The sequence below is a fragment of the Hylobates moloch genome, unplaced genomic scaffold (genome assembly GCF_009828535.3).
Source record: "Hylobates moloch isolate HMO894 unplaced genomic scaffold, HMol_V3 SCAFFOLD_2, whole genome shotgun sequence".
Lineage (NCBI taxonomy): Eukaryota > Metazoa > Chordata > Mammalia > Primates > Hylobatidae > Hylobates > Hylobates moloch.
The window spans coordinates 88,451,816-88,476,220 of NW_026652277.1; the positions used below are offsets into that span (position 1 = coordinate 88,451,816).

The following is a 24,405-nucleotide window of genomic DNA, read 5'->3' on the forward strand; positions in this document are numbered from 1 at the left end:
TTAAACCCAGGAGGTGGAGGTTGCAGTGAGCCAAGATCATGCCACTGCACTCCCACCTGGGTGACAGAGCGAGACTCTGTCTCAAAAAAAAGAAAAAAAAATTATGTTAAAACTATTTTAGTTTAAATTTTGAATGGTTTATTCACACATATGGTTTAAAAGTTCCAGAAGGGTATAATACGTGGAAGTATATAGTATATTTTTTGTTTTTTACACAAATGAGAGCATATTATATATATATTGTACTGAAATCAGCCTTTTTCTGATATCAAATATGGCTTGGAAATTTTTCCCTATTAGTACACATAGAGATTTTACATTCATTTCGATGACTTTAGAGTGTATGATATTTGGGTACATAGTGCAGTCTCCTGTTGCAGGACATTTAAGTTGTACCCAGTTTTTCGCTATCACAATCAATGCTCCATTAATATATTATACATATATAACCACACAAGTAAGAGTATTTCTCTTCATTAAATTCCCAGAATTGAAACTGCTGAGTCAAATGGTATATAAATTTGCGATAGATTTTGCAAAGTTGCCCTTCATAGGCCTGGTTTCTCACATTCCTGCCAACACAGTACATTATCAGTTGTTTTAACAGTTCAATGCTGTAATTCCTTTGCCAATCTGATAGGTGAAATGGGTATTTTCCAGTAGTTTTAATTTACATTTCTCTTATGAGTGAGGTTGAATATCTTTTCAAATGTTGTTAGAGACATTTGTATTGCCTTTTCTGTGACTAGTCTGTTCTTATCTTTGCCTGTTTTTCCATTGAATTGTTCGTCTTTTATTGATTAATGAGAGCTTTTTATATAACAAAGAAATTAGTTCTCTTTAATACAAGCTGTAAATCAAATATTTTTTCCTATCTCATTATTTTTATTTTGACTTCACTTTTGGCACTTTTTGTTATGCAGAATTTATTATTACTATTATTAGTCAGACATCAATCTTTTGTTTTATGGCTTCTGATGTGGATTAAAATTAGAGAGGCCTTCCTACTCTTAGATTATACAAAATTTCTTTCAAATTTTCTTCTAATACTTTTTCTCCCCAGGTTTTCTTATTTAAATATTTAACCCATCTGAAATTCATCTTAAAGTGAGTTACTTTACTTTTTTGTGGATGGCTGTTCATAGCAGTCAGGGTCTAGTCAGGAAAACAGAAAGTGCACTAGATATTTCAAACAGAAAGGAGTTAATAGGGATTTGGTCACACAGATGTTAGAAGCCTAAAAGAGTAAAAGGAGAATGCTGAAGTAACCGAGATGGTAACTGCAAGAAGCAGCTATCACCTCTAGGGCTGAGGAAATAAAAGGAAGACATAAGATGACTAGTGCATAGGACTACAGAGGAGGAATCCCTCTGCAGAGGGCTTACTGCCCAGCCTCTGCTAGTACCTCTGAGGGAGCTTGATGAGGCTAGTTGTGGGAGGCCTGAAGAACCAAGAGCTGCAGCTAACTGCTACTACTGGAGCAACATTGTCAGAAACAGGACAAAGTAGAAAGGAAATCTTTCTCCCCATCCCACCTTTTAACATTCCTCTACTGACTCCAATTAGCAGAACCCAACAGAAAGCAGCTAGTACAGGAGCCTGGGAAATGTAATTTGCAGAATCTCAGACTTAGTATCACAGAGTAGACTAGATATAAATGGTTTTATAACTGAGAGATAATGAGTAAACAACCATTAATTGAACAAGCTGTTTTACCCTATGATACGAAATGTCACTTTTATCCTATAATATTTGAATCTACTTCTGGGTTTTCTAGTTTACTCCAAAGATTTATCCACCTATTCCATGCTCTAGTGTTCCATGCTCTGGTACCATATTGTTTTAATTACTGTTGTAGCATAATATGTTTTTATATGTGGAAAGGCCAATCCTTTCTCATTATGATTTTTCTGAATTTTCCCAAATATTCTTTTTTACTTTTTAAAAACTTGACTTTTTACTTAAAAGATCTTTCAAGGAATTTTAAAAATAAGAGCCAATTTTAGGAAAATGATATTTGTTTTCTTTTGGATATTTTTTCATTATTTATGGTGATCTGAATCTTCATATATTAGGTACTTAATAAATATATGTGAATAACTTTATTAACATTTTAAAATGTCATTATGTCTTTTAAAAAAATTCCATCTCTATGTACTTAAAAACAGTTTTAGTTTTATTATATTGACAGTGATTGGGTTAAACAGAGAAAGTGGAGAAATCCTTTCCTTTGTCAGCAGTTCTTTATTTACTTCCCTGTTTCTGAGTCAATGTGAACCTCTAGAAAGAAAGAGGGACCAAACTAGGTAGCTTTGTGTAATCCAGACAAGAGATAATGGTGACTTGGATTAGGGCAGTGTATTAGTCTGTTTTCATGCTGCTGATAAAGACATACCTGAGACTGGACAATTTACAAAAGAAAGAAGTTTAATTGGACTCATAGTTCCATGTGGCTGGAGAGGCCTCATGATCATGGCAGAAGGCAAGGGGGAGCAAGTCACATCTTACATGGATGGCACCAGGCAAAGAGAGAGCTGGTGCAGAGAATCTCGTGTTTTTAAAACCATCAGTCTTGTGAGACCCATTCACTATCATGAGAACAGCATGGGAAAGACCTGCCCCCATGATTCAACCATCTCTCACTGGGTCCCTCCCACAATGCATGGGAATTATGGGAGCTACAATATGAGATTTGGGTGGGGGCACAGAGCAAAACCATATCAGGCAATAAGTGCTGGTGGGGGGAAAGTGCTAAGATTTTGTATAAATTGTGTAGAAGAGCTCATTGTATTTGATGGCAGGTTGAATGTGGGATATGTGAGAAAGAGATTTGCTGAGACTGACTCCAAGGTTGTTTGCCTGAGCAAATGGGAAATGGGTTGTCATTTACTGAGATGCAGAAGACTACAGGTGGAGAGTAGACAAGTGGAAACCAGACATATAGTTTTGCACAGCAAGTTTCAGATGCTTAGACAAGTGGAAACCAGAAATATAGTTCTGCACAGGAAGTTTCAGATTTGAATCTGAAACTTTGGCATTTGAATATGAGTCTAGAGTTCAGGGAAGAGGTCTGGGATGGAGTTATCAGTTTGGAAGTCACATGTATATAGATGCTATTTAAAGTCCTTGAAATCCAGTAAAATCATGAAGAAAGCAAATTTAGATAGAAAAGATAAGAGGTCCAAGGACTAAGCCCTGGGTAATTCCAGCACTGAGAGACTGGCAGGATGAGGAGGACTCAGCAATGAAGAATGAGAATGAACAGTTTGAGAGGAAAGAGGAAAATCAGCAAGTAGGGCGTCTTGGAGTAAAAGTGGAAAATTTTTCAAGGCAGAGAGAAAGATCCAAAGTGTCAGATGCTGCTGATGGATCAAGAAAAATGAGGAGTGAGAGTTGACCATTGAATTCAGCAATAGACAGATCATGATTTGCCTTCATAAAAGAGTTTCAGTGGAGTACTGGAAGCAGAAGCCTGGTTGGAGTGGGCTCAAAGAAATCCCACTCACTTGGGAGGAGAGAATATCGGAGACAGTATGTATAGGCAATTCTTTCAATGAGTTGTATTGTATAGGAAAGGAAAGAAATGAAGTGGGATCTCCAGGGGAAGTAGAGTCAAGGGAGGATCTTGTTCAGATGGAAGAAATAACAGTATGTTTGTATGCTAATGAGAATGAGCTAATATGGAGGGAAACATTAACAACAGGTAAAAGGCTGGAGCAATGTCCTAGCTGGTCAAAAGAGGATGGGATTTAGTGAATAAAGTAAGAAGTTTGTGTTAATTAGAAACACAATCAGTTTACTTCTAGTAATAGTGGAGAAGGTCATGTATACCAGCAAAGATGCAGTAGGTGTATGAAAGCAATAACAGATTCTGGAAATTCTTCCCAAATTGTTTCAATTTTCTTGGTGAGTCAGGGAGCAATGGGGTAGATGTGTGATTTGATAAGGCAGAAAAAGTTATGAAATAGCATATGAGAGTGGACCAAAGGAATATAGTGTGATTTCTTGATAGAATTAACAGCCCAATTAAAGTTAGTGACCATGAATTTGAAATGAGATCAGTTGGCATGAGTTTTTCTCTGGGGAGAGAGATTTAACCAAGGCTGTAATTTGACCAAGAGAGTACAATCATGTGAGAGAATGGGCATGACATTAAGAACGTATGCAATTGAAATTTAAGCTGAATGAGAAGGAAAATGAGCGCATAGAAGGAGGAGGGTGAACGCCAATCAGAAGATGACAAAAATCAATGGATTATAATGTGCTGCCATCAAAGCACTGTTGGATTTTAAGCTGTAGAGGGAATAAGCTGGAAATATAGAAGATGATGTTGGAGAGTTGAAATTACAGATAGTTGTAATTTTTTGTAATAATGGCAAAAACTAGGGTATGACCATACAAGTGAGGGCTGAGGTAGTGTGAAGGATAGAGTCATGAGAGGAGAGAAGTTCAGGGAACTGGGAAGTCAGAACATCAGAAATATCATCTAAGAGGATATGGAAATCACGAAAAAATTGGCAAAAGTAGTATTAGAGAGAATAACAGCAATCCAGAGGCAAAAATCTTCAAAGAAGGAAGGAAAATGAATGACCCAGGGGTATTGAATGGCCCATGACTATTGATATAGTTTGGATGTGTGTGCCTGCCCAAATCTTATGTTGAAATGTAATCCCCAGTGTTGGACATAGGGCCTGGTGAAAAGTGATTGGATCATAGAGATGGATTTCTCATGAATGGTTTAGCACCACTCCCCTTGGTACTGTCCTCATGATAGTGAGTTCTTGTGAGATCTGGTCATTTAAAAATGTGGGGTATCTTCCCCATCCGCTTTACACATCATAGGCATGTTCACAAAATTGTTTTTATTTCTACAGACATTTCTTAAGTCATATTAATTAAAAGATGTGTCATGGATGAACCAAGAAACTATATAACTTAGAAGTTATGTTGTTGAAATTCTTTGTTATTATTGAGGTGTTGCCTTCCTAATCCTACACTACGTGTGTTATATCCAATAATTCAGTTGGCATTGGCTAAGTATACTGTGAGAGAGCACTAGAGAACCTGGTGTAAAATGAAAATTGTGTCATTTCAAAAATAAATACATGGACACAGATAATTAAAAAAAAAAAAAAATGTGGGGTATCTCTCGCCTTGCTCTCTTGCTCCTGCTTTTGCCATGTGACATGCTTGCTCTCTCTTTGCTTTCTGCCATGATTGGAAGCCTCCTGAGGCCTCCCCAGAAGCAGATGCCACCATGCTTCCTGTACAGCCTGTGGAACCATGAGCCAATTAAACCTCTCTTCTTATAAATTACCCAGTCTCAGGTATTTCTTCACATTAATAGAAATGCAAGAATGGACTAGTACAGCTATTAACAGAAAGGATATAATTAATATTATCTGATGACATGATAATAAAAGCTAGTATATTTTAGGAAGCAGGGAGAGAGAATTATTTGGAAGCAGTGATGATGAGCAAGGAGGAAAATCTACCCCACATCCAGGCCCATTGGTACAAGGAGAGTGGGATAGAAACTATCTGCTTCTGAGTTGTTGGGCAAGTAATGTCCTCAGGAGAGAGCCAGTGTTCCTTTAGAGAAGTAGTTCTCAAACTTGACCGCAGATGCGCAGACCATATCCCAGACTAATTAAATAACCAACTCTGGAGGTAGGAGCCATGGACCTGTATTTTGTTTGTTTGTTTTAAGCTTTGCATGATTCTAAAGTGCAGCCAAATTTGAGAATAACTACCTTAGAGCAAGGAGGTGAAGGGAACATTCTCAGAAGAGTTTGTGAACTGAGGAGAGTTTACTTGTGGTTGAATGTGAGTTTCAGAGAGCACAGTGGAAGAGTCTCAGGAGATGGGGATAGGTGAGATATAGGATTAGAAAAAATGATGGCAAAATAGATAGACCACTACCCAGACTAGTAAAGAAGAAAAGAGAGAAGAATCAAATAGACACAATAAAAATGATAAAGGGGGGATCACCACTTATCCCACAGAAATACAAACTACCATCAGAGAATACTATAAATGCTTCTATGCAAATAAACTAGAAAATCTAGAAGAAATTGATAAATTCCTGGACACATACACCCTCCTAATACTAAACCAGGAAGAAGTCGAATCCCTGAATAGACCAATAGCAAGTTCTGAAATTGAGGCAGTAATTAATAGCCTACCAACAAAAAAAAGCCCAGGACCAGATGGATTCACAACTGAATTCTACCAGATGTACAAAGAAGAGCTGGTACCATTCCTTCTGAAACCATTCCAATCAATAGAAAAAGAGGGACTCCTTCGTAACTCATTTTATGAGGCCACCATCATTCTGATAACAAAACCTGGCAGAGACACAACAGAAAAAGAACATTTCAGGCCAATACCCCTGATGATGATTGACGCAAAAATACTCAATAAAATACTGGTAAACCGAATCCAGTAGCCCATCAAAATGCTTATCCACCATGATCAAGTCGGCTTCATCCCTGGGATGCAAGGCTGGTTCAACATATCCAAATCAATAAACGTAATCCATCACATAAATAGAACCAGTAACAAACACCACATGATTATCTCAATAGATGCAGAAAAGGCCTTCAATAAATTTCAACAGTGCTTCATGCTAAAAACTCTCAATAAACTAGGTATTGATGGAACATATCTCAAAATAATAAGAACTGTTTATGACAAACCCACAGCCAATATCATACTGAATGGGCAAAAGCTAGAAGCATTCCCTTTGAAAACCAGCACAAGACAAGGATGCCCTCTCTCACCACTCCTATTCAACATAGTATTGAAAGTTCTAGCCAGGGCAATCAGGCAAGAGAAAGAAATAAAGAGTATTCAAATAGGAAGAAAGGAAGCAAATTATCTCTGCAGATGACATGACTGTATATTTAGAAAACCCCATCATTTCAGCCCAAAACTCCTTAAGCTGATAAGCAGCTTCAGTAAAGTCTAAGGATACAAAATCAATGTGCAAAAATCACAAGCATTCCTATACACTAACAATAGACAGAGAGCCAAATAATGAGTGAAATCCCATTCACAATTACTACAAAGAGAACAAAATACCTAGGAATACATCTTACAAGAAATGTGAAGGACCTCTTCAAGGAGACCTACAAACCACTGCTCAAGGAAATAAGAGAGGACACAAACAAATGGAAAAACATTCCATGCTCATGGATAGGAAGAATCAATATCGTGAAAATGGCCATACTGCCAAAGTAATTTATAGATTCAATGCTATTCCATCAAACTACCATTGACTTTCTTTGCAGACTTAGAAAAAACTATTTTAAATTCCATATGGAACCAAAAAAGAGCCCGTATAGCCAAGAAAATCCTAAGCGAAAAGAACAAAGCTGGAGGCATCATGCTATCTGACTTCAAACTATACTATAAGCCTATAGGAACCAAAACAGCATGGTACTGGTACCAAAAAATATATATAGACAATGGAACAGAACAGAGGCCTCAGAAATAACACCACACATCTACAACCACCTGATCTTTGACAAACCTGATAAAAACAAGCAATGGGGAAAGGATTTCCTATTTAATAAACGGTGTTGGGAAAACGGGCTAGCCATATGCAGAAAACTGAAACTGGACCCCTTCCTTACACCTTATACAAAAATTAACTCAAGATGGGTTAAAGATTTAAACATAAGACCTAAAACCATAAAAACCCTAGAAGAAAACCTAGGCAATACCATTCAGGACATAGGCAGGGGCAAAGACTTCGTGACTAAAACACCAAAAGCAATGGCAACAAAAGCCAAAATTGACACGTGGGGATCTAATTAGACTAAAGAGCTTCTGCACAGCAAAGGAAACTATCCTCAGAGTGAACAGGCAACCTACAGAATGAGAGAAAATTTTTGCAATCTATCCCTCTCACAAAGGGCTAATATCCAGAATCTATCCAAGGAACTTAAACAAATGTATAAGAAAACAACAAACAACCCCATCAAAAAGTGGGCAAAGGATATGAACTTTTCAAAAGAAGACATTTATGCAGCAAACACATGAAAAAAAGCTCATCATCACTGGTCATTAGAGGAATGTAAATCAAAACCACAATGAGATACCATCTCACGCCAGTTAGAATGGTGATCATTAAAAAGTCAGGAAACAACAGATACTGGAGAGGATGTGGAGAAATAGGAACGCTCTTACACTGTTGTTGGGACTGTAAATTAGTTCAACCATTTTGGAAGACAGTGTGGCAATTCCTCAAGAATCTAGAACTAGAAGTACCATTTGACCCAGCAATCCCATTACTGGGTGTATACCCAAAGGATTATAAATCATTCTATTATAAAGACATATGCACACATATGTTTATTGCAGCACTATTCACAATAGCAAAAAATGGAACCCAAAAAATAGCAAACTTGGAACCAACCCAAATGCCCATCAAAGTTAGACTGGAAAAAGAAAGTGTGGCACATATACACCATGGAATACTATGCAGCCATAAAAAAGAATGGGTTCATGTCCTTTACAGGGACATGGATGAAGCTGGAAACTATCATTCTCAGCAAACTAACACAGGAACAGAAAACCAAACACCACATGTTCTCACTCATAAGGGGGAGTTGAACAATGAGAACATATGGGCACAGGGAGGGGAACATCACACACCGGGGCCTGTCGGTGGGTGGGGGGTAAGGGGAGATAGCATTAGGCAAAATACCTAATGTAGATGATGGGTTGATGAGTGCGGGAAACCACCATGGCACATGTATACCTATGTAACAAACCTGCATGTTCTGCACATGGATGTCGGAACTTAAAGTATAATAAAAAAGAAAAGATGATGGCAGAACCAAATACAGATTTGAGTTTGGAGGGTGAGAGAGATGAATTTTCTCTTTGTTTTACTGGTGGTTCTGAAAGTACCAAGTGCCTCCACTTTAGCAGCTGCAAAATCAGAGTTACATAATTGTTTTCTTCATTTGTGGCTTTGGTGAATCCTTAGGAGGCGTGGCTAGGAAAAGCAACGCCCAGACACCTCAGTAAGAGATGCTTCAAATGGTTTTGCTGTGATTAAGTCGTCTTGAGATGTAAGCCTTGAGAACTCATCCCCCTGAATGTGACACTATCTCCAAAACAGCTACTAAGACTTCAGCTGGAACTGATGTGCCCGTATTGCTGCAGCTCCATGGTATCTTGCTAAGCTAGCTCTCAGGATTAAGCATGTGAAGAGTGGCTATAGAAAAAAGGCTTCAGACTACATGCTTACAGGCCTTGAAGGTCATGAAGAAATGTGAAAGAAGACTCTAGGGATATTCCCATAATATTATTTAACAAGACTGGCCACTGTTGAACATGAAATGAGTTCAGCGCTGAGAAATCTGGCGATGCTGGTTAACTGACCTCATCCACCTGCCTCGTCTATTTAGTCATCTTCACCATGCTTTCATCTGACCACTTGCTTGGAGACGATGCATGATTATGACAGCTCAGAGAAGATTCCTGACCACAAAAACTCAGTAGAGGTCAATGCATATCATTGTCTGAAACAATAATTTTTGGCAGCTTGGTAACTACAAATAAGCAGTAGGAGTTTGAAACAAGCTAGGGAGAACTTGAACCATTTTATTGACTCTATCATAATCCAGAAAGTTCTTTCCGTGAAACTTTCCAGCTATTAATATAAATCTTGGCCAGTGGTTTTTGGTCATTTATTTGGAAAAAGTAGATACATTGGAAACATTATACAAGCTAGTAAGGCAAAGATTTCCCAATGCCGCAATCAATGTTATGCTGCTAGATAAAGCTCAGGGTTAGCCTATCATGAAAAAAAAAAATCGTAAGGGGCTACAAGTAATGGGACCATGATATGTAACATGCTTAACTAGAGTGCTCCCCACTTTGAGTGAAGATTGGTTATTGGAAGTAGTTAATCAGCTTATAACAAAATTAAGTTTTTCCAACATCTTCCCTCAAGAAGATTATCAAACTTACCAACCAGTTCCTGGTTGACTTCAGGATCTGCATATGGAAAGAAGGAATGATATAAATAATACTATATATATACTTATCTGAAAATTAAGGTAAAATATTGCATTACATGATAAAGGAGTAAGAGGAAAATACATTGCATCAGATATTTTAAGTTCAGTAAACACATTCCTATTGCTAATTGACAAGTGATGTGTTTGAATACACAGTCAAATATCAGTGAAACATCAATTACCATTTTTAGGGCATTGATTTTACGGTCATAAGCTGCTTTTGACAAGCTGCTATTGATATGTATGCCAGCACTCCTTCAAGTGTGCCCAATAGCATTCAAATGCTTCTTAAAATATTAAGTTTGCCAAAATTGCTCATTTCATGTTTTAAAAATTAATTAGCATATGAATTAATGCCTATGTGAGATTACTGCAATATATTTACTAGTGATTTAGCATAATGGAGAGATCTCTGGTCTGAGAATCAGGAGACTGGGATTCTAATGTGCAATCAAGAACCAGTTAGTTGTATTCCTTAGGCAAATTATTGACTTCTTTGAACTTCTGTCTCCTTAGTTGTAAATTAAGAAATTAGGTTGGGCGTGTAATCCCAGTACTTTGGGAGGCCGAGGTGGGCAGATTGCTTGAGGCCACGAGTTCCAGACCAACCTGAAAACATGGCGAAACCTTGTCTCTCCAAAAAAAAAAAAAAAAAAAAAAAAATAGCTGGGCATGGTGGTGCTAACTTGTAGTCCCAGCTACTCGGGAGGCTGAGGCAGAGGGATCAATTGAGCCTTGGAGGTTGAGGCTGCAGTGAGCCATGATTGTGCCACTGAACTCCAGCCTGGGCAACAGAACAAGACCCTGTCTCAAAAAAAAAAAAAAAAAAGGCAATTAAATTTTTTTTGTTGTTCTAAATTATTCTGATTCTATAAATCAAATGGTCTGCTAAGGCTTGGAGCTAATTAGATGGTCAAAAAACGGGAATTAAGATTAATCATTCCTGAAGACTTCCCAATGCTATTTCATGCTCTAGAACTTTCCTTTTACCCTTGCTTCCAAAAGGTGGCTTGATGAACAAGTAGCTGTAGGAGTAACCTTTCGAAATCTCACTCCTACTAGATTATAAAGTCATACAAACATAGGATTATGTCCTACTCATATGAGATTCACCACAGCAACTAGCCACATACTTTGCACATAGCTGCTAAAGGAATAAGTTAGCAGATGGAATGAAGGATGGAAGAAGAGGGGGAGAAAGAGAGACAGATAACTAACTGTTTCATTTAGGATGTGCAGGTGCTAAAGGAAAGAGAAGTAGTAGCTAGGTCTGTCAACTTCCATCTAAAGAGAGGAACAGGACAAATCAGAGATGTCTGGTAAAGGTTTGATTTAATTACTACAGACATAAATCACAGTGGAAATTGTTATTTCAAAGTTAACAAAGTGGAATTCTAGTCTAACACAATTATTTGATCTTTTCCTTGGAATTTTTTTTTTGTATTAGAGTTTGATCTAAATTTTAGGTTATAGATTCAGGTAAAAAAAATTGAGAACACTGAAAAAGACTCAATTGAGAGATGGACATAAAAATAGAAGAGGCTTGATTAATTTATTGAAAATGAAATAAATAAGACATAACAGTTATGGTGAAATGAGTATTAGTGGCAATGAAATTTAATTCTCCTTGACCTTTCCATTCTATTGTTGAATAAAAAAATAAGGTGGTACATATTTGAGAGGTTCTATATGGATATATGTATACGGAGAATTTATAAAGTATAATATTAAGATTGCCAGCTCTGAAGTTAGGTTGCCTGATTTCGCATTCTGACACCATTTATTAGTTAATGTGACTGAGCAAATGACTGAACTTTTCTGCACCTGCCTCAGAGCCCTCATTTACAAAATGGTGATAATAATAGTGTCTATCTGATAAGGTTATGTAAGGTTTAAATGAGATAATGTTTAAAAAGCACTTTGTCCATTACTTGTCTAAGTGCTTCATAATGTTGTGGGTGGGGGAGATAATGCATGTGTTACTACTACATTTGTATATCTATAGAGAAAACAATTCTGAAATGATCCACTTCAAATTATTAATAGAATTAGCCTTGGTGAGTGGAATGTGGGAGGATGTAGCATATACGTTTCATTTTCTTTAACCACTTCTCTAATGTTGATTTTTTTATAACAAACATTTTTGCGTCATAATTTTGTCTTTAAATTTTGATAGTAGGTCTAAAGAGATAATTTACCACTGTAAATTCATTCAGAGAGAGCACAATTCAAACTCATTTATGCAGAATTAAGGTAGTAGAAGAGACCATAAATAACAATTCCTTTTTAGGGGGACAATATTTATATGCATATTCAAACCTATGGTCTCCATTAATCCTTTAGGTTAAATAGGATTTTGCTATTTCCACCAGAGTTGAGAAAGTTGAGAGACTTCCCAGATCTTACCTTATTACTCCCCTAGTGAAGAGCAGCGACAGAAATGACTCAAGTGCCCTGATTCCACAGAGCCCCTCCACTGCCTTATGACATCTACAGTGTCCATCATTCCCCCACGGAACTCCAGTTTTAAAGAGACAAAGAACAGTGTATTTACATAATCTTGAAACCCAGCAGAATGGAGAGTAACAAGTCTTTTGGGGAACTGGCTAATTTGTTTTAGATCTATATGAAAACATAGGTGAAGACTCTCAAAATATATGGTCACCATTCAGGTAATTTCTTATCTCCTGAAAGGTTTAAATATATTTTATGTTTTAGGCTTTTGTGGCTGATAAACTGAAGCCTTTCACCTTGTGGCTAATTTACCATGGTTAGCTTTGGTTGAGATCTCATTTTTCTGCCTGCAGATTCACAAGATCCCCCAAAGTCTATTCAGTAATTGTGATGCATTCCTGTAGCATTTAAGACTAAGCCCTAAAAGCTTTGCTTTGTATACTTGATCTGTAGCGACCTTTAGTTTGCTGCCCATTGAACCGAAGGTCTTCCTTGTGAAATCATAGAATAGTGCCCCAGTTCACTTTCTGTTACTTGATATCACTGAACAAAAATACCATTATCAGTGCCTGAGAAAAAAAGAGATATGGTACCCTGTCTCTTTAACAGTTTAAGAATAGCAAGCGCAGTAGAGTTAATTCTTTTGGGGGCTGTGCCTTGAGAATTTTCTGGCCCAGAATCAAACTACAGATAATTAATTATGTCAGTGAAAAGCTCTGATGGCCTGTTCTCTTCAGAAAAAAGTGACATCATCCATAGAATTCTCTGGCAATAAAGCAGAACAAAGCTGTGAGTGCAGGAAATAACAGACAGATGTCCGTGAGTGCATATTTTATCTACTTCAAAGTACATTGCAAGAAGTCATGCTCTAAGGCTGTCTCCCAGCAGCAGTGGCTTGGCAAGGGGTCTTGGAGAGTCAGAGAAGTTTACCGGACTGGGTTCACTGCCTCACGTGCCCTGGCCTGAAGATTGAAGTGCAGCGTCTTCAAGGAAGTTACTAAAAAAAGATGACAATGCTCAAAAAATGTTGGCAAGACCATGAGAAGCCAATCAAGTTATGTAGTGTGGGGAAATTAGACCAGATGGCTATGGACGGCACCACTTGTGGATGATTGTTAGTACAGGAAACGTTACCCAGTGAGTTTTGTTCCAGGGCTTTCCTTTGCTCTGTGCTTACATCATATTTTCACTGAAAATTGTTATTAACACCTACAGCAACATATAATGGAAAGAACAAATATTTTGGAGTTAGATAACTCTGTTTTTTACTAATGATGGGGTCTTGGTCAAGCTATTTACTTTATCTGAGCCTTATTTTTTCATCTATAGAATTGGAATTAAGAAGCAGTAAATTAAATAATGCTCCTGAAAGGAATTTTGTCCACACTAGAGTAAAATGTAAGAATTGGTTGTTTTTAAATTCAACTCTGTCCTTTCCTGCAAAATATATTACATATCTAAATCTACAAATCCGAAGTCAGACTTATGTTAGCTAGAACAAATGTCTACATACGCAAGGAATTTTAGGTATAATAGAAAGATCATTGTTTCAAAATTTCAGGTGCCAGAGGACCAGAAATTCTACTGTTAGAAACTTAGTCCTTTGAGCTGAAATACCCAGCACTTTCTTTTAAAAAAATTGTAGGCCAGGCATGGTGACTCATGCCTGTAATCCCAGCACTTTGGGAGGCCAAAGTGGGCAGATAACAAGGTCAGGAGTTCAAGACCAGCCTGACCAACATTGTGAAACCTCATCTCTACTGAAAATACAAAAATTAGCTGGGCGTGGTGGCATGCGCCTGTTGTCCCACCTACTCAGGAGGCTGAAGCAGGAGAATCAGTTGAACCCGGGAGGCGGAGGTTGCAGTGAGCCGAGATCAAGCTACTGCACTCTACCTTGGGCGACAGAGCAAGACTCTGTCTCAAAAAAAAAAAAAAAACAAAACAGTTGTATCTAATTATCAAAGTAAAACCAGTCTGATATAGATTATTTAGAACATGCATTCTCAGTGTCATCACTACTGTTCTCAAGAGGGTGAAATTTGGTTATGTGGGTGGCAGTAAAGAAATTTTAGATGTGACAATGGTTTATGGCCCTCAAAAGGATCACAGAACATAAATATATGTACAGTATATATCTATGATATTAAAGTTTCAAAAGAGGGCAATACAAGAAAAGATACCTAAAAAGGCTCCTTAGGAGGACAAGAACAAGTTTGAAAAAATGATTTAGGAAAATTTAAAACTTGTGAAAAAAGTTTTTCATAATCATCCATAATTCTACCAACCTAAAAGAATGATTGTGGCTATTTTGGTGGGTATTTTTCTTCACATGTATTTTTTCCGTAATTGCAAGCACAGTATATGTGCAACTTTAAATATTTATAATAAGCATTTCCCACATCATTCAGCCACCCTTGGGATATATTTTTTAATCCTTGTATAATATTTTATTCTTTGGGTGTACTATATTTTACTCAAATATTTCCCTATTATTGAATATTTATTTTTCTCATTTTTTACTATTAAAATAACATCATATTTATGCAACAATCTTTGTCCTTCTTTTGAAACTACTCAATTAAAAGGTATAAATGTTTCTGAAGACTTGTGTGTTTCTGTTGTCAAGTTACTTTTTAGAGTCATATGTCTTCCCAACAAAATTATGAGAATGTCTATTTATCAAACCCTCACTTGTAATAACTATTATAGTTCTAAAATTTGTCCTGATTTAAGAGGTGAGTAATGGTATCTCATTATTGTTTCAGTTTATAATTCTTTAGTTGTTAGTTGAGTTGAACTGTTTCTTAATGAACATTTTATATCTCTTTAGTGAACTGTCTATTTATACCTTTCAGGCATTTTTCTTTTGAGCTTTAGGGTTCTTCTCATTGACATATGTAAACTCTTTATAATTAAGTATAGTTACCCTATATCTTTCATAGTTGTTACAAATATTTCCTTTCTTTTTTTTTTTTGCCTTTTAATTGGCTATGATTGTTTTTTACAGTTAGAATCTCTATTTTTTTCTTTGTTATTTCAGAGAAAGTCTTTCCTGTATTCAGAAGTAAGATAACTCCCCATGTATATTCATTCATTCATTCATCCATCAAGTATTTATGAAGTATCTGCTATTTGCCAGATACTGTCTTTAGGCATTGGGGATAAAGCATAAACAAATCTTGTTGAACAAACAACAAAAAATCTCTGTCCTTAAGGAGTTACATTCTAGAGGAGGAGACAGACAAGAAACAAAGTCAGTCAAACAGATATGTTAAAAGATAGCAATCCTATGGAGACAAATAAAGACAAGAAAAGCCCTAGGATATTTCAGGGATGAGGATTGTAGTTTTAAATAGGAGAGCAGGAAAGTTTCCACTAAAAAGCTAACATTTAAGTAAAGACCTGAAGAAGACGGGAGAGCACACCATGGAGGAAGAGCATTCTAGGCAAAGGGGCAGAGGCCTGAGGGGAAAGTGTGCCTGGAGAGTCTGAGGCACAGCAAGGAGGCCAGTGCAGATAAAGCCAAGGAGAGAGGAGGTGGTGGTTATGAGAAGGAGCAATGAAATCTGCAACAGACTCTCCAACACTTGGGTCCTGTTGCTGGGTTTGATTTCCCACCCCAGATTCTTCTTCCCTAAGAGTGAGCTTCCTCAGAGTCTCTGTTGTTTGTCCCAATAAGTCTGCCTTGGATTGACCATTGCAACCTATCTAATATCTTTGAATAAGTCTGAAATTCAATGATAGACCTCTCTTTCTCTGTCTTTTTCTGTCTCCATTAGGCATCTTTAGCTTCTGTGTAAAGCAGTAATGCAAACAAACAGTCGCCTATTTCTATATGCAAAAGGCATCTGATATCAGCAACTTCCAGTCAATATTCCTTGTAATATGGATTTTTATATTTTTTAAAACTGAGTAATAAACTACATTTATACCTAGTAATAAAAAAAACAACTTGGGTTCTAGTCATGGCTTGGTTGTGAATCAACTGTTTATCCTTGGTAGGGGGTAGGCAATAATAACAACTTACTTTTATGAAATGCATAACATTTAATTCATTTTCAAGGGTAATATTTTAAGTTATTCACCTTACTTCAGCCTAGATTTCTCATTCATAAGTGAAAGCATTAAGTTTGATGATCTCTAAAGCATTATTTCAGGTATTATGTATAGATAAAGAAATAGAATTCAATTCCTGAATCAGGATCTTTGAAATGAGGGTCATATGTTTTATTCCACCTATTATCAGCTCTATATTTTAGATTTTGGTGGTGGCAAAACCTATGTTGGTACCCTTATTTTGGTACCAATTTCAGTATTAATAAGGGTAGACAGGGACATGCTGCAATAATAAATTAATCCACAAATACCAGTGGCCAAATTCTTTCTCATTACTATATTTGTCCAACTTGATTTGATGGGAACAGAGGGTGTTTGTGTTCCATGTAGTCACTCAGGGACCCAGGCTGATGGAGTTTTCACCATCAAGTGAAAATGCCATCAGTTTTCACTTCATGTCCATTAGTTGTTTAACAGGAAGAGAAAAGTAGAAGAGTTGTGCATCAGTTCACTCATCATTTCTCATAGCCTATTGACCACAGCTAGTCACATAACCCCCTCCAGTCACAAGGAGGCTGAGAGATGGGGGATGCTAACATTTATTTGTAATCCCCAAATCAATACTTGCAGTGCTTTCATGGGCATTCCCAGACATGCACAGAGAGGCCAAAAATTCGTGTTGCCTGCATGCATGTTCCCAACAGAGGCTGAACGGGCTTTTCTCTGCCCTCTTGTTTCAGCTCTCGTACTGTAGACAAGTATCTTTTTTGCTATCTATTTATGCCACATGTTTCACATTTTTGTGGCTTCTGTTGGTGATTTTGCTGTTTAAAATGGCCCCAGGCAGAGTGTTGAAGTGCTGTCTAGTGTTCCTAAGTGTAGGACATACTTTAAGGAGAAAACATGTGTGTTAGGTAGGTTTCCTTCAGACATGAGTCCTTCAGACACAGTGTCATTGATCATGAGTTCAATGTTAATTAAGTAACAGTTTTTATAAAATAAGATGCCTTTAAGCAGAAAAACACACAAAATAAGGTAATGTATTGATTGGTTGTTGAAAATACTGTGAAGAAAGACTCACAGGAATTGAACTCTGTGTTTCCCTGGGGAGCAATGATTCAGTATTCACTAATTTCATGTTTGTGGCAACTTTATAGAACATAACTACTACTGTGAATAATGAGGTTCAACTGTCTTCATGTTCAATAAGGAAACTGAACCATGGAGAGATTTGACAGAAATTTTGTGAACATAAATGAAACTAGTAAGTCAATATCTTTTGGAATCTAAACTTTCTCTAGTGAAGGGCAAAAGGGTAGCTTTTCAAAATGCAGTTCTGTCCTCAAAGGAGAAAATGTACATGCTTTGAAAAGAAGCACAATAAATTGTTGATGGATAAGTAGGATCCACACATACACACCACTCAACAAATGTTTACTGAGCACCCACTTGTGTCAGTCATTGTGCTAGGAGCTAGGGACACAAAAGAGAACAAGAGGCTCCTGCCTTCAGTGCTCTCAGTCTTGTGGGAAGGGAGAAAGGCGCAATTGTAATTACAAAGTGGTGACTATTGTGAATAGGGAAGTATCAGGCATCAGAAATAGCAGTTCTACAGATTTTATGCTCACTCTCAAATCGCAGAGCATCACATATCTCCTAAACAATAGCACTTAGGTAACAGTACATATGAGACGTTTATGTTCAAAAAATTTTTGAATGTGTCCCATCTCTGGTCCAATATACTGAAAGGGCAAGATAATTTTACAAGCAAATGCAATTGACTATTTGGCATTTTAAACAGGCCTTGTAAGGCCAAATATTGCCCATGAAAAGCAGTTAACAAATCACAAATCATACATAAGTAGACCCTTTTTCAAGGGTCTAGTTTCTTTTTTTATAAAAAGGACATTCCAAGTAGGAACTCAATGGGTATATTGTTAAAGATGCAATTTTTAAAAAACTTAACATTTCTAATTTTTGTGCTTATTTTTATTTTCCTTTCCTAAATCAGAGAGCTTGACTTTGGTTGCATCCTTCATATATGGGCAATATTTACCTTCAGCATGAGTACTAGCAAAATGTGTTATGTAGCATTGTTTCTTGCCGATACTGTGTTTAAAAAAAAATACTAAGAAAAGTTTAGAAAAAATAGTAAGACATTTCTGCCATAATATAATCTTTTGACAGTGGTGATGAGGGAACTGCAGACTCTACACAGTGTAGTCCAAATTTTTGAATTAGGGAGGGAGCTGCCTCTTTAAATCCCATCAACGAGTAGTGCAAGAGTCCCGGAGGGTGGCACAAGCTGACATAGAGTTGCTAGTGGTCCACTACGTTCATGGCACAGGAATCACAGATGTGTTTATGAATGGTTTGGGTAGTCACCGAATATTGGGAACAACAGGGATGAGAAAAAAATGCCTTAGACTTTGACTTATTGGTTCAGTTTATGGAAAGGCTTTTGGTTATGTTGCCCAGTGGATCAGGCAATTCGCTCTTATCAGAAAAAAAAAAAAAAAAGGAGGAAATTGCCTTTCACTGGGACTCACTGTATGTCAGGCACTATATTAGCCACTTCACAAATATTTCATTCTCATGCAGGTTGGGGAGCTGAAATTCAGAGCTAACTGGCCCAAGGTCACATAGCCGTAGTAAACAGAAGAGCTATAATTTGTCTGACTCCCAAGGGGTGGGGAGTAACCAACATTTACCAGGCACTTTGTATACATTAGCCCATCAAAAATCTGTGAGGTAGCTATTGCTATGCCCATTTTGCAGATAAAAGTTCAGAGAGGCACACTAACAGTAGTACCGATGCACGTTTCTAACACAAGATTCCCTAGGGCATGCTCTTTCTACCACATTGCATCTCTTGAATAGGAGTAAAAATAAGCAAAAAACTAGCTCTGAGTCTATATCAGAAACTTGCTTTAAAAGAAAAACGAAAAGCAAATGGATTCAGTAAGGACACAACAATATTAATCTTCAGTACATCAGAAAATTGATACTTATAAGGACCACCCTGAGTTTTCAAAAAGACATTATGTACCTTATGTATTTTTTAAGTGGAGGGGGACTTTCTACATTTGAGGATGTACCTGTGCCCAAACCCTTAAAATTAAAAACTCTAATATTTAGCATACAAACTCTGATTTTTTTGTAAAAGTAAATATACAGTGTGACATTCCTCAAAATTCAGAATGGCTGAGATTTTCTTGCATTTTTGTTCAAAAAATTCAACAGTAGTTTTGCTAACTTGGTCAAATGTGTAAGTGTAGAATTCACTTAGGTCAGAGGCTAAAATGAATAGATCAGAAAACACAGTAAACCCAAAGAAATTTGATGTTATGTGATTCAAATAAACCTCGTATAAATTCTGGCTAGACAATGTAGTTTTATTTTGTATGATCAAAGTAGTTTCTCTTTTGAAAATGCTTTACCCGTATCTCCAGCCCTCACCAGTCTGAGGATAAAAATAAGATCAAAGGCTTTTTAAAGCTATCTTTTCCCTCTCTTGCCCCTGTGCCCTCCCGCTCGGTGAGAATGCCAAGCTCCTTTAGGTTATCTCATAAGCCTTGGAAGACCCCAGAAAATGACCCACACATGTTCCACACACTCCTGTGTGTATTGGCATTTGCCATTTGCCCTGTTTTCCTTCTCCAGCCTGCTGTGGGTCTGATGGCTGCCCCTGTAAGTGCACAGCGAACACAGTTGTGTGTGCCCCAAAGACTCTCTCTTCTGTTTATGCCAGTTGTTGTCTACTTGGAGGCTGCTCAGGCTGATGTCTACACTGAGAGCATGATGTAAGCTATAGACAGGGCTACTCTTCCCCACCTTCCCCCCTTGCTGCTGAAGCTGTGGTGCTTTGAATTCTAATTTACCAATTCCTCTAGTTCTTACTTGGGTCTTTCATGGCAATCCCTCACCCCAGGACTCAGGCAAGGGTCGATGGGGGTGGGCTACATGGGAGACTGAGTGACAGACACTGTGCTGCACTCAGACTCACCCTTCCCCTCTGACCCTGCTCTATTGTCCTTCAACCAAAATGGTGCCCTTCCTCCCTGGGGATGAGCTCTTTCCCAGGAAGAGCCTCATGCAAATAGCTGTGTGGCAAGGCCACCCGCCAGTCAGTCCTCTGGATGGAATTACATAGGATTTCCCCTCGAGCTGGAAAAATAACTTCTAGAGATAACTGAAAAGGAGGCAATCACAGAAAATTAAGAAAGAGGTGAAGAAAATTTAACTTAATAAACAGAGTTGTACCAGAGATGCTTGATTTGTCCTGGGTCTCATCTAACTGGTTTGTGTTGAGGGGATTACATTTACTAAGCTGGATAAACAACCACTGTGAGAAAATGTCATCTAGTTGTACCTTAGCAATGACTTCTCCCATGTTCTAAAAAATTCAGCTTCTCACTGGCCCAGCACGGTGACTTGCGCCTGTGATCCCAGCACTCTGGGAGGCCGAGGTGGGTAGATCACCTGAGGTCAGAAGTTCGAGACCAGCCTGGCCAACAATGGTGAAAACCTGTCTCTACTAAAAATACAAAAATTAGTCTGGCGTGGTGGCGGGTGCCTGTAGTCCCAGCTACTCAGGAGGCTGAGGCAGGAGAATTTCTTGAACCTGGGAGGTGGAGGTTGCAGTGAGCTGAGATTATGCCACTGTGCTGCAGCCTGGGCAACAGAGCAAGACTCTGCCTCAAAAAAAAAAAAAAAAAAAAAAAAGAATTCAGCTTCTCACCTGGTTCACAGAAAGCTGGACCCTATCTGCTGATTATGCATACAGGTGGGCAGTTTAAGGGCTCTGCCTAAGATCTTTATTAGAATAGAACTGAGAGCTTGCAGTCTTTCGGAATTTAAGAAATTATACACTGTAGGATGATAGCACTGCATGGGGGAACCTGTGACCTTATCTAATTTTTAATCCAGAACACTGCAGCTGTCACACTATTAATATCCCAATGTGTGTAAAATAGAAAAAAGAAGAAAATCACATAATAAAAATGCATTCAAATCCATGGACGACAGTGACATTCAGATGACTAATCACAGGAAAATATGACTACACTTTTATAATTTATTACATGGAATTTTAGTTTTTTGTTTTGTTTTGTTTTGAGATGGGGTCTCAGTCTGTTGCCCCAGCTGGAGTGCAGTGATGTGATCTACCTCCTGGACTCAAGTGATCCTCCCTTCTCAGCCTCCCAGATAGCTGGGAATACAGGCACAGGCCACCACATCTGGCTAAGTTTTGCATTTTTTATAGAGACAGGGTTTTGCCATGTTGCCCAGGCTGGTCTTGAACTCCTGGGCTCAAGAAATCCACCAGCCTCAGCTTCCTACAGTGCTGGGATTGTAGGCCTGAGCCACTGTGCCCAGCTTGAAATTTTAGTTTTTTTCAAAAACAAAATCTCTAGATGGAAAATTGGGGAATATTTTAATTTTCTTTTCTTAGTTGATTTTTTTAGGCAGGTGAACGTATACTTAAATCTTTTTAAATTGTTGGCCAGGCGTGGTGGCTCACGCCTGTAACCCTAGCACTTTGGGAGGCTGAGATGGGAGGATTGCATGAGGCCAGGAGCTCAAGACCAGGCTAGGAAACGTGGCAAGGCTCCATCTCTAAAAAATAAATAAATAAATAAATAAATAAATAAATAAATAAATAAATAAATAAATAAATAAATAAAAAATTGTGGTAAAATGTATGTAATATAAAATTGACCATTTTAACCATCTTTAAGTGTACAGTTCAGTGGCATTAAGTATATTCACCTTGTTGTGCAATTATCACCACCATCCATCTCCACAATTATTTTCATTTTCTAAACTAGAAACTACTAATTAAAAAATAGCATCCCTTTCCCCCTTGCTCTCTGCCCTGGCAACCACCTAGTGTTCCACTTTCTGTCTGTATGATCTGAGTACTCTAAGTACCTGTAGTGGAATCATACAGCATTTGTCCTTTTGTAACTGACTTGTTATACTTAGCATAACATCTTCAAGGTTCACCAATCTTATGGCACATGTCAAAATTTCCTTCCTTTTTAAGGCTGAATAATATTCCATTGTATGTATGTACCATATTTAGTTTGTCAGTCAATGGACACTTGGGTTCTTCTTATGTTTGACTATTGTGAATAATATTACTATGAACATGAGTGTTCAAATATTGTTTGAATCTCTGCTTTTGATTCTTTTGGGATCATGTAGTAATCTATTTTTAATTTTTGAGGAACTGACATACTATTTTCCATAGTAGCTGCACCATTTTACTTTTCTACCACCAGTGCACCAAGGTTTCAGTTTTTCTGTACCCTCACCAACTCTTTTCTTTCTTTCTTTCTTTCTTTCTTTCTTTCTTTCTTTCTTTCTTTCTTTCTTTCTTTCTTTCTTTCTCTCTCTCTCTCTCTCTCTCTTTCTTTCTTTCTTTCTTTCTTTCTTTCTTTCTTTCCCTTTATTTTCTTCCTTCCTTCCTTCCTTCCTTCCTTCCTTCCTTCCTTCCTTCCTTCCTTCCTTCCTTCCTCCTTCCTTCCTTCCTTCCTTCCTTCCTTCCTTCCTTCCTTCCTTCCTCTTTCTTTCATTCTTTCTTTCTTTTCTTGATAGCCATCCTATTGGGTGTAAAGTAGTATCTCATTGTAGTTTTGACTTGTGTTTCCCTAATGACTTGTGATATTGAGTATCTTTTCATGTGCTTTTTGGCTACTTGTATATCTTCTTTGGAGAAATGTCTGTTTGAGTCCTTTGCCCATTAAAATTTTTTTTCTTTTTTGCCATAAGAGTTCTTCAATATTCTAGATATGGATATTAATTCTTTTTTTTTTTTTTTTTTTTTGAGACAGAGTTTCGCTCTTGTTGCCCAGGCTGGAGTGCAATGGCACGATCTCAGCTCATCGCAACCTCCACCTCTGAAGTTCAAGCAATTCTCCTGCCTCAGCCTCTCGAGTAGCTGGGATTACAGGCATGCATCATCACGCCCAGCTAATTTTGTATTTTTAGTAGAGACGGGGTTTCTCCATGTTGGTCAGGCTGGTCTCAAACTCCCGACCTCACCTCAGGTGATCCACCCACCTTGGCCTCCCCAAGTACCGGGATTACAGGCATGAGCCACCGTGCCCAGCCTCTGGATATTAATTCTTATTGCACATATGATATGCAGATATTTTCTCCCATTTTATGGGTTGCTTTCCACACTGTTGATTGTGTTCTCTGTTGCAAGGAAGTTTTTAAATTGAACATAGTCCAATTTATATGTTTTCTTTTGTTGCCTGTGCTTTGGTTTCATATCCAAGAAATAAGTGCTATATCCAATATCATGGAACTTTTCTCCTGTGCTATTTCTAAGAATTTTATAGTTTTAGCTCTTACATTTTTATTAATTTTGAGTTACTTTTTATATATGCTGCAAGGAAATGTTCCAACTTAATTCTTCTGCATGTGGATACCCTGTTTTCCCAACATTTGTTGAAAAGACTCTCCTCTCCCCATTGAATGATCTTGCACTCTTGTAGAAAATCATTTGTCTATATATGCAAAAATTTATTTGTGGGCTGTCTGTTCCATTCCATTGATCATATGTCTGTCTTTATGACAGTACCACACTGTTTTGATTAGTGTAAATTTGTAGTAAGTCTTGAAATCAGGAAATGTGAGACCTCCAACTTTGTTATTTTTCAAGATTATTTCAGCTATTCATGGTCCCTTGAGATTCCATATGAATTTATGGATTTTTTTCTATTTCTGCAAAGTCATAATTGGGATTTTGAGGATTTTACATTTTAAAACTCAAGCTATCATGGTGGTGGCAAAGCAAGTTTTAACATAAGAAATTGCGTCTGTTTCTGATATTTTAATAACA

General features: G+C 37.6%; 1 protein-coding gene and 1 long non-coding RNA gene across 18 annotated transcripts in view; one reads left to right on the forward strand and one right to left on the reverse strand.

The window, feature by feature from the left end:
- The window catches only part of LOC131382675 (uncharacterized), an 81,068-nt gene extending 68,573 nt beyond the window's left edge, over positions 1 to 12,495 (reverse strand). For 5 of the 12 annotated variants that reach the window (XR_009212252.1, XR_009212253.1, XR_009212244.1 and 2 more), the window contains exons 1-2: positions 12,444 to 12,495; positions 9,988 to 10,014 (exon numbers count right to left, since the gene is read on the reverse strand). This is a non-coding gene — a long non-coding RNA (uncharacterized LOC131382675). Of the gene's footprint in view, positions 1 to 9,396; positions 9,537 to 9,987; positions 10,015 to 12,443 lie in introns of all 12 variants that reach the window. The other 7 variants (XR_009212250.1, XR_009212246.1, XR_009212245.1 and 4 more) reach the window with 5 other exon arrangements.
- The window catches only part of FILIP1 (filamin A interacting protein 1), a 259,847-nt gene that overhangs the window by 159,930 nt on the left and 75,512 nt on the right, over positions 1 to 24,405 (forward strand). The window contains exon 1 of one of the 6 annotated variants that reach the window (XM_058435102.1): positions 12,603 to 12,709. The exons of 4 other annotated variants lie outside the window; for them this stretch is intronic. In XM_058435102.1, the coding sequence (XP_058291085.1) occupies positions 12,695 to 12,709 (15 nt within the window). In that variant the 5' untranslated portion in view covers positions 12,603 to 12,694. Of the gene's footprint in view, positions 1 to 12,602; positions 12,710 to 17,758; positions 17,815 to 24,405 lie in introns of those variants that run through there. One more of the 6 variants, XM_058435107.1, reaches the window with a different exon arrangement.